This window comes from Balaenoptera ricei, chromosome 14 (assembly GCF_028023285.1).
Source record: "Balaenoptera ricei isolate mBalRic1 chromosome 14, mBalRic1.hap2, whole genome shotgun sequence".
Taxonomy (NCBI): Eukaryota; Metazoa; Chordata; class Mammalia; order Artiodactyla; family Balaenopteridae; genus Balaenoptera; species Balaenoptera ricei.
Window position 1 is genome coordinate 80,187,100 of NC_082652.1, and position 12,817 is coordinate 80,199,916.

At 42.5% G+C, this 12,817-nt stretch overlaps 1 protein-coding gene across 1 annotated transcript in view; it reads left to right on the forward strand.

Annotated features, from left to right (window-relative positions):
• The window catches only part of CDH20 (cadherin 20), a 61,246-nt gene extending 53,241 nt beyond the window's left edge, over positions 1 to 8,005 (forward strand). The window contains exons 10-11 of the mRNA XM_059893563.1: positions 2,943 to 3,194; positions 7,302 to 8,005. Of these exons, the coding sequence (XP_059749546.1) occupies positions 2,943 to 3,194; positions 7,302 to 7,807 (758 nt within the window). The 3' untranslated portion in view covers positions 7,808 to 8,005. The remainder of the gene's footprint in view (positions 1 to 2,942; positions 3,195 to 7,301) is intronic.
• The last annotated feature ends 4,812 nt before the right edge of the window (positions 8,006 to 12,817 follow it).

Below are 12,817 nucleotides of genomic sequence, written 5' to 3' on the forward strand. Positions count from 1 at the left end.
TTTATGAACACAACAGTGCATTATTTCAAGTAAAGCCTTTCTTTATCCCCAAAGCACTGTGAAAAGGACTGTCCATATACTTCACAGTTTCACATGCATTTTCCCATACTTTGCTTTATTTGATATTTATAATAATCCTATAAGGTCTTAAGAAAGTTACTAATGCCTCTGATGATTCTCATTGTCTCATCTGATAGATAAGGAAAGAAAGTAAATGGCCCATGGAATAGAGAGTGAGTAAGCATTAAAATTGGGACTGGAAGTTGAGACCTCCTGTTTTCGCCACACACACACACACAAATTTTTGTGTCACCTTGGATACTATTTCCAAATGGGTTATTCAAGCTCGTTATAATATTCAACAAAATTTTGCAAGTGGCTACATTTTGGCAGCTCCTTTGTAGGACTAGTCTCAGCAATGTGATGCTCTGATCTTTTTTCCTTAACCTTAAATAATTCTGAGATCAAGAAATCTATGATGCATAGTAGGCATAATGTAATACTTATATGAAATTCAGCTCTTCTCCGGCTTTCTAAAAGTCTGATGAACTGCCCTTGATGAAAATGAAAACTAAAAAAGATTTCTGTTCGAGAAAAACTTTACTTCTGACAAAAACAAAACGAAACAAACTGTGAAGCAAAATTACTAGTACTTAGCTATTAAATCTGGAAAACAGAAAAGAAGATGGATTGTGTGGTAGGTGGAAATATGAATATAATCTTCAGGTTGGTAACCAACTGCTATCTTTCTCCACTGAGAAGGAAGTAAGAGGGAAAAGGCCTGTACCAAAGTAGGAAGAGATTCCAATTAGCTGAATAATTTTCAACATTAATGTTACAAAACTAAGTAAGCGGTTACACAGCACAATGGAAGGAGTATGTATTTGGAGCCAAGAGACCAGAGTTCAAATCCCAGCTGTCCTACTAAATTAGTGACTTTGAACCAATTACATAATCTCTCTAGGCCTTAACTCTCACTGTAAAAGGGTGAGATTATCACTATCTCACCAAATGGTGGTAAAGATTAAATGAGATACTGCATGTAAAGTCTAAATACCTTGCACATAAGCTCTCAAAAAACAACTGCTCTCATGATAAAACAAGGGGAGGAGGAGGTGGAAAAGTTAATTAAGGAATTATGTATTAGTCAGAATAGGCTAGGTTAGGCTGCAGGAACAAACAACACCAAAATCTCAGTGGCTTAACACAACTAAAGTTAATTTCTTGCTCACATAAAGCTGACTGTGGGTCTGGTGACCAAGGACAGCTGTCCAGGTGTAGGCTGCCTGGCTCTCCATCTCAAATGTTCTTTCATATATTACAACAAGGCAAGAGAGCACAAGAATCACATACCAGCTATTATTGATACATGCTGCTGCCCGGAAGAGACACAAATCAGTTTTGCTCATTTTCATCATCTAAAGCAAATGATACAGACATGCCCAAATTCAAGAGGGTAGAAAAGTATAATCCTTTATTATGTCCAGAAATATTGATATTGGTATGATATCAGTAATGTTTACTTTGGTTAGACTCTGAGAATTTTTTGTGAAGTTCTAGACTCTTCCTTGTGAAATGTGAAACACATCCAGAGGACGTTCCATATTGATGATGTTAGCTTTAAGAGTCACTGATTATATGTCCTACCACATCTCTCAAACTTTTCCTCTGCTGAATAAGATACCAGCTTTCCAGAAAATATATCTGATTTATAAGTCAAACCCACTCAAGAAAACTTGAGAACATAGATTAAAAAAGATCCCAAAACATTACATTAGGCAAATATAAATACAGACAGATAGACAAACACACACACACACACACACACACACACACACACACACATCAGCTTTGTGGAAACATACCAAACAATTTTGCTAATCCCCTTTAACACTGGGGGAAAGGGGCTTCCCTGGTGGCGCAGTGGTTGAGAATCTGCCTGCCAGTGCAGGGGACACGGGTTCGAGCCCTGGTCTGAGAAGATCCACATGCCGCGGAGCAACTAGGCCCGTGAGCCACAACTACTGAGCCTGCGCGTCTGGAGCCTGTGCTCCGCAACAAGAGAGGCTGCAACAGTGAAAGGCCCGCGCACCACGATGAAGAGTGGCCCCCGCACCGCGATGAAAAGTGGCCCCCGCTTGCCGCAACTAGAGAAAGCCGTCGCATGAAACGAAGACCCAACACAGCCAAAAATAAATAAATTAAAAAAAAAAATACTTCAAAAAAAAAAAAAAAACTGGGGGAAAAAACTAGTATTGAATTTTCACCAAATTCATATTAATTGCTTAAACTTAGACCACCAATTAGCGGGAAATAACAGGGTGTGTCATATGATTAGGGGATTTCAAATAAGCTTCTGCTAAACGAGCAGGTTCATCAGAAAGCACAGGAGTTGGTGACTGCATTTCAAAGGCATAAAAGAAAACAGCAGAAGACTTGAACGCCAGCCGAAGTGGCAAAAATAAGCAATGTGCCACAGCCGCATGGGCTCCTCAGCATTCTTTTCCTGGGGGCACAAAGCAGCACAGGGCCTTGGAAAGCTGCTGAGCTAGAACAAACAGGGACCACAAGCCGCCAGTGACTGTTCATTTCTGTCAAGTTCCCCCAGGGACATTTCAGTCAGATCTGAAGTCTGACAGTTCGCCCTGGGCACTTTGTCACAAAGGGTAAGACAGACTCTCAAAAAAGGTCTCTCTCCTAGGCCTCAGGGTTTTCCCTAGAAGCAAGCAAAAATCTTGGTTTCTGAATCCAACTGCTGATCCCAACAAACCCAACGGCGGCTGTAGCTAACCGCCTCCAGGGCGTGCTGTCCCTTCTCTCTCCTTCCCCACCCAGTTCCTGCCCCCTTGCTTTCCTCAATCCAAAAAATTAATTCTCTTGTTGGTTCTTTCATTCTCCTCTTCCCTCTCCTTTTTCGATCCTGGAACCCCTGTCTTCTTCAGATAACACTGCCCGGATTCTAACTAGGAGGTCTGGCTTCCGGCAGCAGGAGCAGAGTGTCTTTTACCTGCCCATCCTGATATCGGACAATGGGCAGCCGGCGCTGAGCAGCACGGGCACGCTGACTGTCCAGGTGTGCAGCTGTGACGACGACGGCCACGTCCTGTCCTGCAGCCCCGAGGCCTACATGCTCCCAGTCAGGCTGAGCCGCGGCGCCCTCATCGCCATCCTGGCCTGCATCTTTGTCCTCTTAGGTGAGTAAGTGGCTCCTCTCCATTCTGTGGGGTCCTGCAAGTGCTTACTTAGATACCATTCCGTTATCACCCTGACACAGCTGGCCAGAACTGGTTTTCCACACTGCGCTTATTGAAAAGGTGGGAGAGTAAGGCTGGGAAAAAGTGAAGAACTTGGAGACAGTCCCTTCCTTCAAGGAACTCATGGCCTCTGTGGCCAAATCAAAGCACATATATTTATCAAGCATCTACTGTAGGCCAGGCTGCCGTTCTAGGTGATGGGATTAATAAGACAGAAATGCCCCAGCCTTCACAGAGCTTACTTCAAAATAAAGCAAGTTCATTTTGACATCATAGAACCTATATAATAATTTTGGACAGGATATGATGATCACCTCTTCTAACCCCCTCATTTCAGATAAGTAGTAGCTAAATCACAAAGAGGTAGTGACGGGCCCAAGGCCAAATCTCAGTGGCAGAGCCAGGGCTGAAACACAGGCAGGCCCCGCATTGCGCATCCCTGTATCTGAGCAGTACGGCCTTTCTCCCAAATGTTCATCCCCAGATTCAGGAGGTGGTAAGTGTTACAGAGAAGGGAAGAGGGACAGGGAGTCCTGAGAGGACAGGAGACAGGGGTGGGTGCCATTTTAACTAGGGTGGTCGGGGAGGACCTCACTGATAAGACGACCTCTGAGCAGAGATCTGAAAAAAGGGGCAGAGTGAACCACATGGATATCTGGGAGGGTAAGCTGTTTGGGGGCGTTAGCACCCCCCCTCCCTGGGTACCGTGGCCTCTAACCAGGGCCAGTTTGCCTCTACTGGTGAAATAAAGATGTGATGACAGGCCAGTGGGAGAGCACTACTGGGATAGGGGATCCTTTCTTCTTCATCTAAAGTCATACCGCAAAGCAGCTCCCTACTCTCTTGTACCAAGGCCATTCATGCTATTATCCTCAAAATCCACACTCAAAACAAACACATCTAAACCAATTCCTGAAACCAAAAAAATATCTGTACATATCTCCCAACTCTTCTGACTGAAATAATTCACAGCATACTTATTTTGCTTAGAGAAAAGCAGACTTAGTAGATAGTAATATTATTCAATATGGAAAAAATTCTGGTAAGGGAAAAGAGTAAAGCACTGAGGATTAAAATTAGAATTTAAGCCCTGATCCCAGGTTTACCTCCAAACCAAGAGACTGAGTCAGACCAAAGAAAGGTCTAACTAAAATGTCAGTTGCTTGATTGAATTTCTAGTAGGTCTGTGGAATATGCTTCATGTAGGTCAGTGCTACATGAAGGGAAAAGCAGTATAAAGAAGTAACCTTTCAAAGTCCTTGGATCCCTGGATCAAAGAGGATTGTTATGGCTTCTGGTCCCTTTCTGTACTGACAAATAAAACCCTCCTGCAATTCCCTGAGTGTCCATAAGGTGGCATTGGGAGCCCTTGAGTGCATAACAGGACAACCTGCAAGAGGCCTTTGAAGAAACTTGCTCCTAGGAGAAATTTCCAGTCTGGCTGTCCTTACTTCTATCTTAGGAAAATGTCTACATTATAAGTTCACCCTAGCCCACAAACAGTAAAAGAAGCCACCATTTCAGGGGGACTGATTTAAAGGGGCTGGCACAAAGAGGCTCTCAAGTTAGAAGTGGTGTGCAAGGGGCGATTTATTTTGTGCCTCCCAATCCCATTATGTCTTGCCTTTGGAATTGCGCAGAATAAACAGACAGTTTTCAGGACCTAAACCAAGCAAAGCTGTCATAAAATCCTCAGAGTTTTAGGCACTTGCACTTCTAAGAGCGTACATCCCACATTAAGTATAATTCATAAAACTGAGTAAGACTGAACTGCAGTTGATTTGTCAAAGAAATACTACATTTTGTGGATAATTATATTAACACATTAATTTTGACTATGGATTTTTTCCATGTTTCAAATATGTTTCTAGTTCCCAGAAAATCTCATAGGCCCTATGCACTGTGCCTATAGATCCTAAAGAATAAACATCCCTAGAACTGATTCTCTTCTGTCAGGGAAGCCCTTCAGCTGAATAGGATCATTTTCCCAAAATTTGATTTTCAGGGGGTTATATAATACTTGTTATTTAAATAAATTACCTAAAAATAAGTTACGTAGCAATCTTTATTTTTTTCAGATTTCTATAAACTGCCTAATTCTATATCATCAGAATTCTTTCCAGTACAAAGACTTTTCTAATCTTGCTTCCCAGCATTTTCTGAAATACCACACCTAGCACTCCAGTGTCACCTGTGTGGAGGTTTTCCCAGGTCCCCAGGAAGAATTAACTGGCCCTGCTTCTGTATTCTCTGCAAAACTCTTGCAGCTCTATGATAGTCCTATCACCACCTGTTTCATATTAATCATTAATGTCTATTATCTCCTTAGATTGCACGCCTGTAAAAACAGAAATCATGTCATATTCTACTTTGTTTCCATTTTGCTTCAGATAATGTCTAAAACATAATTTGAGTTTAGTAACTCCTTACTGAATCCCTCAAACACAGCAAGTTCACTCAGAATCCCATTTCTCCACCCTGCATCCATCCAAATCACACCCCAACCTCCAATGCCCAGTTCAAGCCCCCACTTCCTTAAAGTCCTATTAGTCCATTTCTCTGAAATCCCACAGTCCTCTAGTCTATGAGTTACATTTTTGCACAGAGATAAAATACAAGAGTATATAACTGTTTCCTGTGTGTGCATTTTGTCACCCGAGCTATTCAGGAAAATATCATGTATTAACATCATTAACTGCAATTTACAAAAAGCACATTCCACATTCAAGTTTAAAAAACCATTGTTGTTATTTTTTTAAGTCAGTCCATAATCTTACTGGGCATATGACTGTACTCCATTCCCCCCCACCCCTTGGATAAACTGGGCTCTTATTTTGCAGTGTTGTCAAGCTGTCACTGTTCACCAGCTGTAACAAAGCATGCTAGAAAAAAAAAAAATCAATAGCAGTTCTACAGCCAAAACCTCAACACACTTCCTGGAAAACATTTTTACTCACAGAGATAAACGGTTCAATGGGATTACCTCCATCTCTCCTTTAAACCCCAGCGAACACATCCTGCGGAAAAAAAAAAAAAACCGTTATGTTGGGATAAAATTTCATCCAAACCTGCAAGGGCACATCTAACAGTGTGGTGCGTCTTTGATAACATGATGAATTATATAAAATGTCACTGCTCATTCCCTCTCTTCCATGAACATCCTTAGATCTAGAAAGTCACAACCATCTCTCTAATGGAAGGCTTTTCTGAGGAATCTGAGTTAACTGGACAAAGACGGTCATTTATGCTCTCTTATTTTTTGGAGAAAACATAAAAAGACTAAGACTTTGGCTCATATTTAACACATGTGTCTATACTCCTATGAATTAATATATGATCACAACTGACCCTTGAACAATGGTGGGGTGGGGTTAGGGGCCCAGACCTGCCTTGAAGTCCTGTATAACTTATAGTCGGCCCTCAGTATCCACGGTTCAGCCTTTGCAGCAACCAACTGCAGTAGTAGTGCAGTATGTATTTATTTTTAAAAATCCACAGCTAAGTGGACCCCAGTAATTCAAACCCATGTTGTTCCAGGGTCCACTGTATATTTACAAAGTAGGATCCTATTGAGAGGCTAATGTAAAAAAGCAGGATTCCACCTACAGAGTAAGGTTTTCACATTATAATAGAGAAACACGTATTCGTCCTTACGTAGTCAGAAAACATGATCTGATCCTTAGCATATACTCCACGGCGGGCCACAGGGCTTCGTGCTTTGTTAATGAGATGTTACACTGGGTGGCTGGGTGTACAAACGCACACACATTTCAAAGCGATAAGGTGTGTGCAGAGCCTCTACACGCAACTTCTACTTAAACCACGTGGAAACATGTCACGTAGGGTTCACTCGCCCACAGACTCTCCATCCAGCAGTGCAGGAAGAGTGAGAACAGGGTAGACCCTGTGAGGTCACATAGCCAAACACTGCCCCTGCGCTCCCCACCCAGACAGCCCTTCCCCTACCTGTGCTACTCAAGAGCTCCGGTCTCGGCCCACACGGCCGGGGCTCTTCCGCCAACACCCGGTCCTCTGTGTTTCCGGCAGTGCTGGTGCTGCTCATCCTGTCCATGCGGAGGCACCGGAAGCAGCCGTACATCATCGACGACGAGGAGAACATCCACGAGAACATCGTCCGCTACGACGACGAGGGCGGCGGCGAGGAGGACACCGAGGCCTTCGACATCGCAGCCATGTGGAACCCCCGGGAGGCGCAGGTGGGCGGCGCCTCCAAGACGCGGCAGGACATGCTGCCCGAGATCGAGAGCCTCTCCCGCTACGTGCCTCAGACGTGCGCCGTCAACAGCACCGTCCACAGCTACGTCCTGGCCAAACTCTACGAGGCCGACATGGACCTGTGGGCCGCGCCCTTCGACTCCCTGCAGACGTACATGTTCGAGGGGGACGGCTCGGTCGCCGGGTCTCTGAGCTCCCTGCAGTCGGCCGCTTCAGACTCGGAGCAGAGCTTCGACTTCCTGACGGACTGGGGGCCCCGCTTCCGGAAGCTGGCGGAGCTCTACGGGGCGTCGGAGGGGCCCACGCCCCTGTGGTGACGGAAGCCGGGAGGCCGGCGCGCGGCCAAACCCGGCCGTTCTGGGGCGGAGGCTTCGCGGAAGAGGCGCCGCCAACCGCAAGAGCAAGACTGTGCTGGAGAGTGAGGTTGCGGGGGGAGCGGGCGAGCAGAGCTCTCTCTGGATCAGCTTTACTTGGTTAGATTAAGTTAAATAATCAAAAGGAAACACAGGAAGAGGGGGGCAGAATCTCCAATGACCTTTTCTTCTTTTTTAATTTTTGTGATACTGTATTCAAAGGTGTGGATTCCACGGTTAAGTATGGCGGGCTTGACTTTTCTCCGCTGTTCACTTGGTCATTTTGCCACCTCAGAGAGGCTGTGCTTTTCAGTGCAGAGGTGGCAGTTGAAAGCAAATAGAAAGTTCTACTCTCCTATCCGTTTTTTGTTTTGTTTTATTTTTAATCATGTTTATTCGCCACTTAAAAGTTTTGCTGGCTCATCACACTGCACAAACCAACCCCCATAAAAGAACACTGAAAAATTATTCCTCGGTGAAATTAACCTACTTGTTCTGGGATGGATGCAATTTCTTTTAATCCTTTTAAAACAAGGTTAAGGCCTAATTGACCTTGCATGGGGGGTGGGCAGGGGGGTGGGAGAAGGAAGAGGCATTGACTTTAAGCTCAAGTTTAATGGCTGAACCAAGAGTTGTTGGCATTACAACAAATCCACCTCCATGGAGTTAGAGTGCTCTTTAACTGTGCCCCTGCAAAATTATTCAGAAGGAAACCAGAAAACCTGCCTCTTTTGCACTGTAGACGTCTCTTCCATGTGCCAAATGTGAAGATTAGATTCTACAAATGAAAGCCAAATAAAAAGAAGTATCTGATAAAAGCATGGGTTAGAGGGCTTTCCTAATCTGTGTGAGGTCAATTCAAGGGATGTTTACATACTGTAGATAACCTACTTGAACACAAATCAGTATTATAGAGAATAAATGGATGTAAGAAAATTACATATATAAGTTTTGTATATTTGTTAATAATTTTGGTAATAAATATGATGTACTGCATCTCAGTACCTTAGCACCTCTTTTAATAAAAGTTAAATAGAAGGGAAAGTCTATTGCACATGTGTTTAATTGCTGAGCAGGTAAGAGATGGTTTTGTGATCCTGACCTAGTCTCAGGTTCTTGGGGCTGGGGCTCATTCATCAAACAAAGACAACAGCACAGAAGTATGAGGCTGTGCATTCTATTTCGGTCACTGATCAGATGAACGTATGGTTTAAACTGTAAAGCTGTAAAGCTTTTCATAAATATTCTTCATTTCCCCATCCCTTAAAAGAGCAAAGGATGGTTTGATAACATCAGCAATACAATAGTGAGTTTAGCCGATATTTTTTTTTGTTTTGTGAGAGTGTATTGCACACAGCCACCAATGAAGCAGGCCACTGTGCTACTTTCATCTCTGTTCTGTTGGCAAATCAAATATGTACCAAAAATATGTACAAATATGTACATCTTGTCAATATTGGATGAGCTCACAGAACACTGGGGCCATATTTTATTCATGTTTCCTTTCCCCACAGTAGCTAAGAGTGGGTACTTAATAAGTGCTTAATGGGTACATGATGGAAGGGATCTCTTTCTTTGACATCGTATTATTAAAGGATATTTTACACAGTTATCCTCACCATTGGGAACAAATTGTGAACAAAATAGTTTTCTGAGTGTCTTGGTTAAAGGTTCTCAAATTTTAATGTGTGTCAGAATCACTTGGAACAGAATCACTTGTTAAACTATAGCTTGTTGGGCCTTTACCCACAAAGTTTCTACTTCAGTTGATCTGGGGCAATTTGCATTTCTAACAGGTTCCTGGGTGACGCTGATGCTGCTGGTCCAGGGACCACACTTTGAGAACCTTTGGCATATGGTCACGCTTTCTCAAATATAGAAAGATTAGATTGCATTGGGGCCTACCCCGTCAGTAGAATAGTATTGTGAATCTCTTTTCCAGTAAAAAGGAGAGTTTGGCAGAAATATGTGAGAAGGCTAATGGATGTCTGGGAACCAGCAGGATGTGCTTCACGCTTTATTACATGGTACACTAACAGCCAGGCAAGTTCTCATCTTCAACCTTCAGCATACTAACCCTTTCCTCCATGAAAGGCAGCTCTCATACATGCTCTTTGAGGGTAAAGTGTGATGTAAAAATAAATAAACTTAGCAAAGAAAAACGTGAACTTGAGTCCAAACTAGGCTTTACAACATACCAGTTATGTGAATGTGGGCAAATTAACCATTATAACATTCTTCTTTTCTATCACTAGCCCTGAGGATAATTTTTTGACTAGCTCACTCTGTGTTGCTTGTTTTAAAACCTGGGAACAGCTGTTATCCTAACCACAGGGGATTATCATGCCCCACATCCTGCAAATGTGGTCCCCCATGATACTGGGCATGAAGTGATTAAGCAGAATCTCCTGGAGCTTCTGCTCCCTGGGAAGATGTTTAATGGTGTGATACAGGAAGTGTGAGAGAAGCACAGAATAAGAGATCCATTTCAACTCACACTCTAAGCTTAATAGAGACTCTTCCCTCCAAATGAGTTTTAGAATTCCCTTTCCACTGCCACAGTTTACCACAAATGCTGGTTCATTTGAAAATAAAACATCATTACCACCAGACAGAATGCAGTGTGATCAGGTTAAAAAAGAGAGCTGTAAAATTATCCAGCCATTTATTTGTAAACAGGTAAAGCAGCTAGCCTTTAATTTATATGTTAGAGGGAAAAGGAACATCTGTGGAAATCAATTGATAAGACTCTGTCTGGAACTGTATTCTGAACAAGAACACAAGCAAAGATAAAGATTAGCAATGAATTTTCTAAATCATAAAAGCAGAATATCCCAACATGGCAGATAGCAAAGGCAAAGAAGGGAGTAGTTTGCACAAGAAAGAATCTATAAATCCTGAAAACAAATTCAAACAAGCCAAAATCACTACAGGCACATTGACTATGCATTGTTACTAGTTTACTAGTGATCGAGAGCTAAACCTTGATGTCAGAATTCCCAGTATTTCCTTTCTAGCGCTGGAAATACATGAGCACAGGATACACTTTGCAAGCAGTTCTTTTCGCAGATGGACTCATTCTCAAATCCATTTGTCATCTTCATAATAAAGAACTTTCAAGATATTTTTATGTGTAAATACCTGGATTTGGGAGGCTTCTGCTTGATCCTGAGGGTCAAGGTTCTGGTACAGGGAATGGACAAAATTAGATCAAGGAAACTTCTTTTTAAAATGACCTACTAATGAGACATATCTGTTTCTTATGATTTATGTTGTGCAAAAATTGTGAGTACTAATTTATAGTATCTGTAATTAACTACAAGATCAACCAAAAACACAATTTTTCCTAAATCTTTTCTCCTGGGACGGGAAGCTGGCAAATCCTACCCCATGTGTTTGTCCATACTCCTGGTTTGTAAGGATTCCAGATGACTGATGACGAGGCTGTTTCTTCCACTCCAACATTTTAGCCACTGAGGCCACCTTCCTGGTACCCATGATGACAAGGGCTACTTTCCATCCCAGAAAACCTTAGACCACTTCTCTGAGAGGACACACTTCCAAAAGCTAGTAAAACTACCTATGAGTCTTTTCTTATTTTTCAGGAAGTTTGGATACTAGCTTTTCTTTTATTATTTCCACTTCTTCCCCTTCTTCATATCAACTGTTTTACCACCATTGCTGCATAAGAAGACACTAAACTTAGTGGTGTAAAACGACAATCTTTTTTTTATTTTTCTGTTTTTTGTTTTGTTTTGTTTTGGCTGCTTTGGGTCTTCATTGTTGCACGCAGGCTTTCTCTAGTTGCGGCGAGTGGGGGCTGCTCTTCATTGCGGTGCGCGGGCTTCTCACTGTGGTGGCTTCTCTTGTTGCGGAGCATGGGCTCTAGGCACACAGGCTTCAGTAGTTGTGGCTCGTGGGCTCTAGAGCGCAGGCTCAGTAGTTGTCGCGCACGGGCTTAGTTGTTCTGCAGCATGTGGGATCTTCCCAGACCAGGGCTCGAACCCGTGTCCCCTGCATTGGCAGGCGGATTCTTAACCACTGCAGCACCAGGGAAGTCCCCAATCAGCTATATTGTCTTTCCCTTTTTTCTACTCTGCCTCCTTCCTCTATTCCAGGAATCACTTTGGATTCCATTCACCATTTCTTTTCTCTCTTCCATTCCCCCTCCTCTCTATAGAATACATTCTTGTTTATAGGTATATTATTCTCCAAAATTCAGTTTTATCCCTACCATGCAGTACTTTCAGAAATAAATGAATATTTTATGAGAATACTTAGCAAAATATCTGATATATAAAAGGCTCACAATATATTTTTATTGAAGTATAATTAATACACAATAAACTGCAGGTAAAGCATATTATTTAATGTTTTGACATATGTATACACCCATGAAGCCATCATCCCAATCAAGATAGTAAATATATCTGTTACCCTCAAGAGTTTTCTCATACCCTACTGTAATACCTCTCTCCCATCCCTGCCAACCACCTCCCCCAACTGCAAGCAACCACCAATGTGCCTTCTATCACTGTAGATTTGTTTACATTTTCTAGAGTTTTATATAAATGTAATCATACAGAGTCTACTCTTTTGTGTGTGTGGAGGATGGGGGGAGGGGGTCTGGCTTCTTTCACTCAGCATTATTAGTTTGAGTATCATACATGCCACTGTGTATATCAACAGTTCATTGCTTTTTGTTGATAAGCAGTATTCCATTGTGTAGATAAACCACAATTTGTTTATTCATTCATGTATTAGTTTGCTCATGCTGCCAAAATAAAATACCATAAATTGGGCAGCTTAAATAACAGAAATTTATTTTCTTTTAGTTCTGGAAGCTGGAAGCCCAAGATCAGGATACCAGTATGGTCAGATTCCAGTGAGGACTCGCTTCCTGGTTTTCAAATGGCCACTTTCTCATTGTATCCTCACATGGTGGCAGGAGCAAGTGAGCTCTCTGGTGTCTGT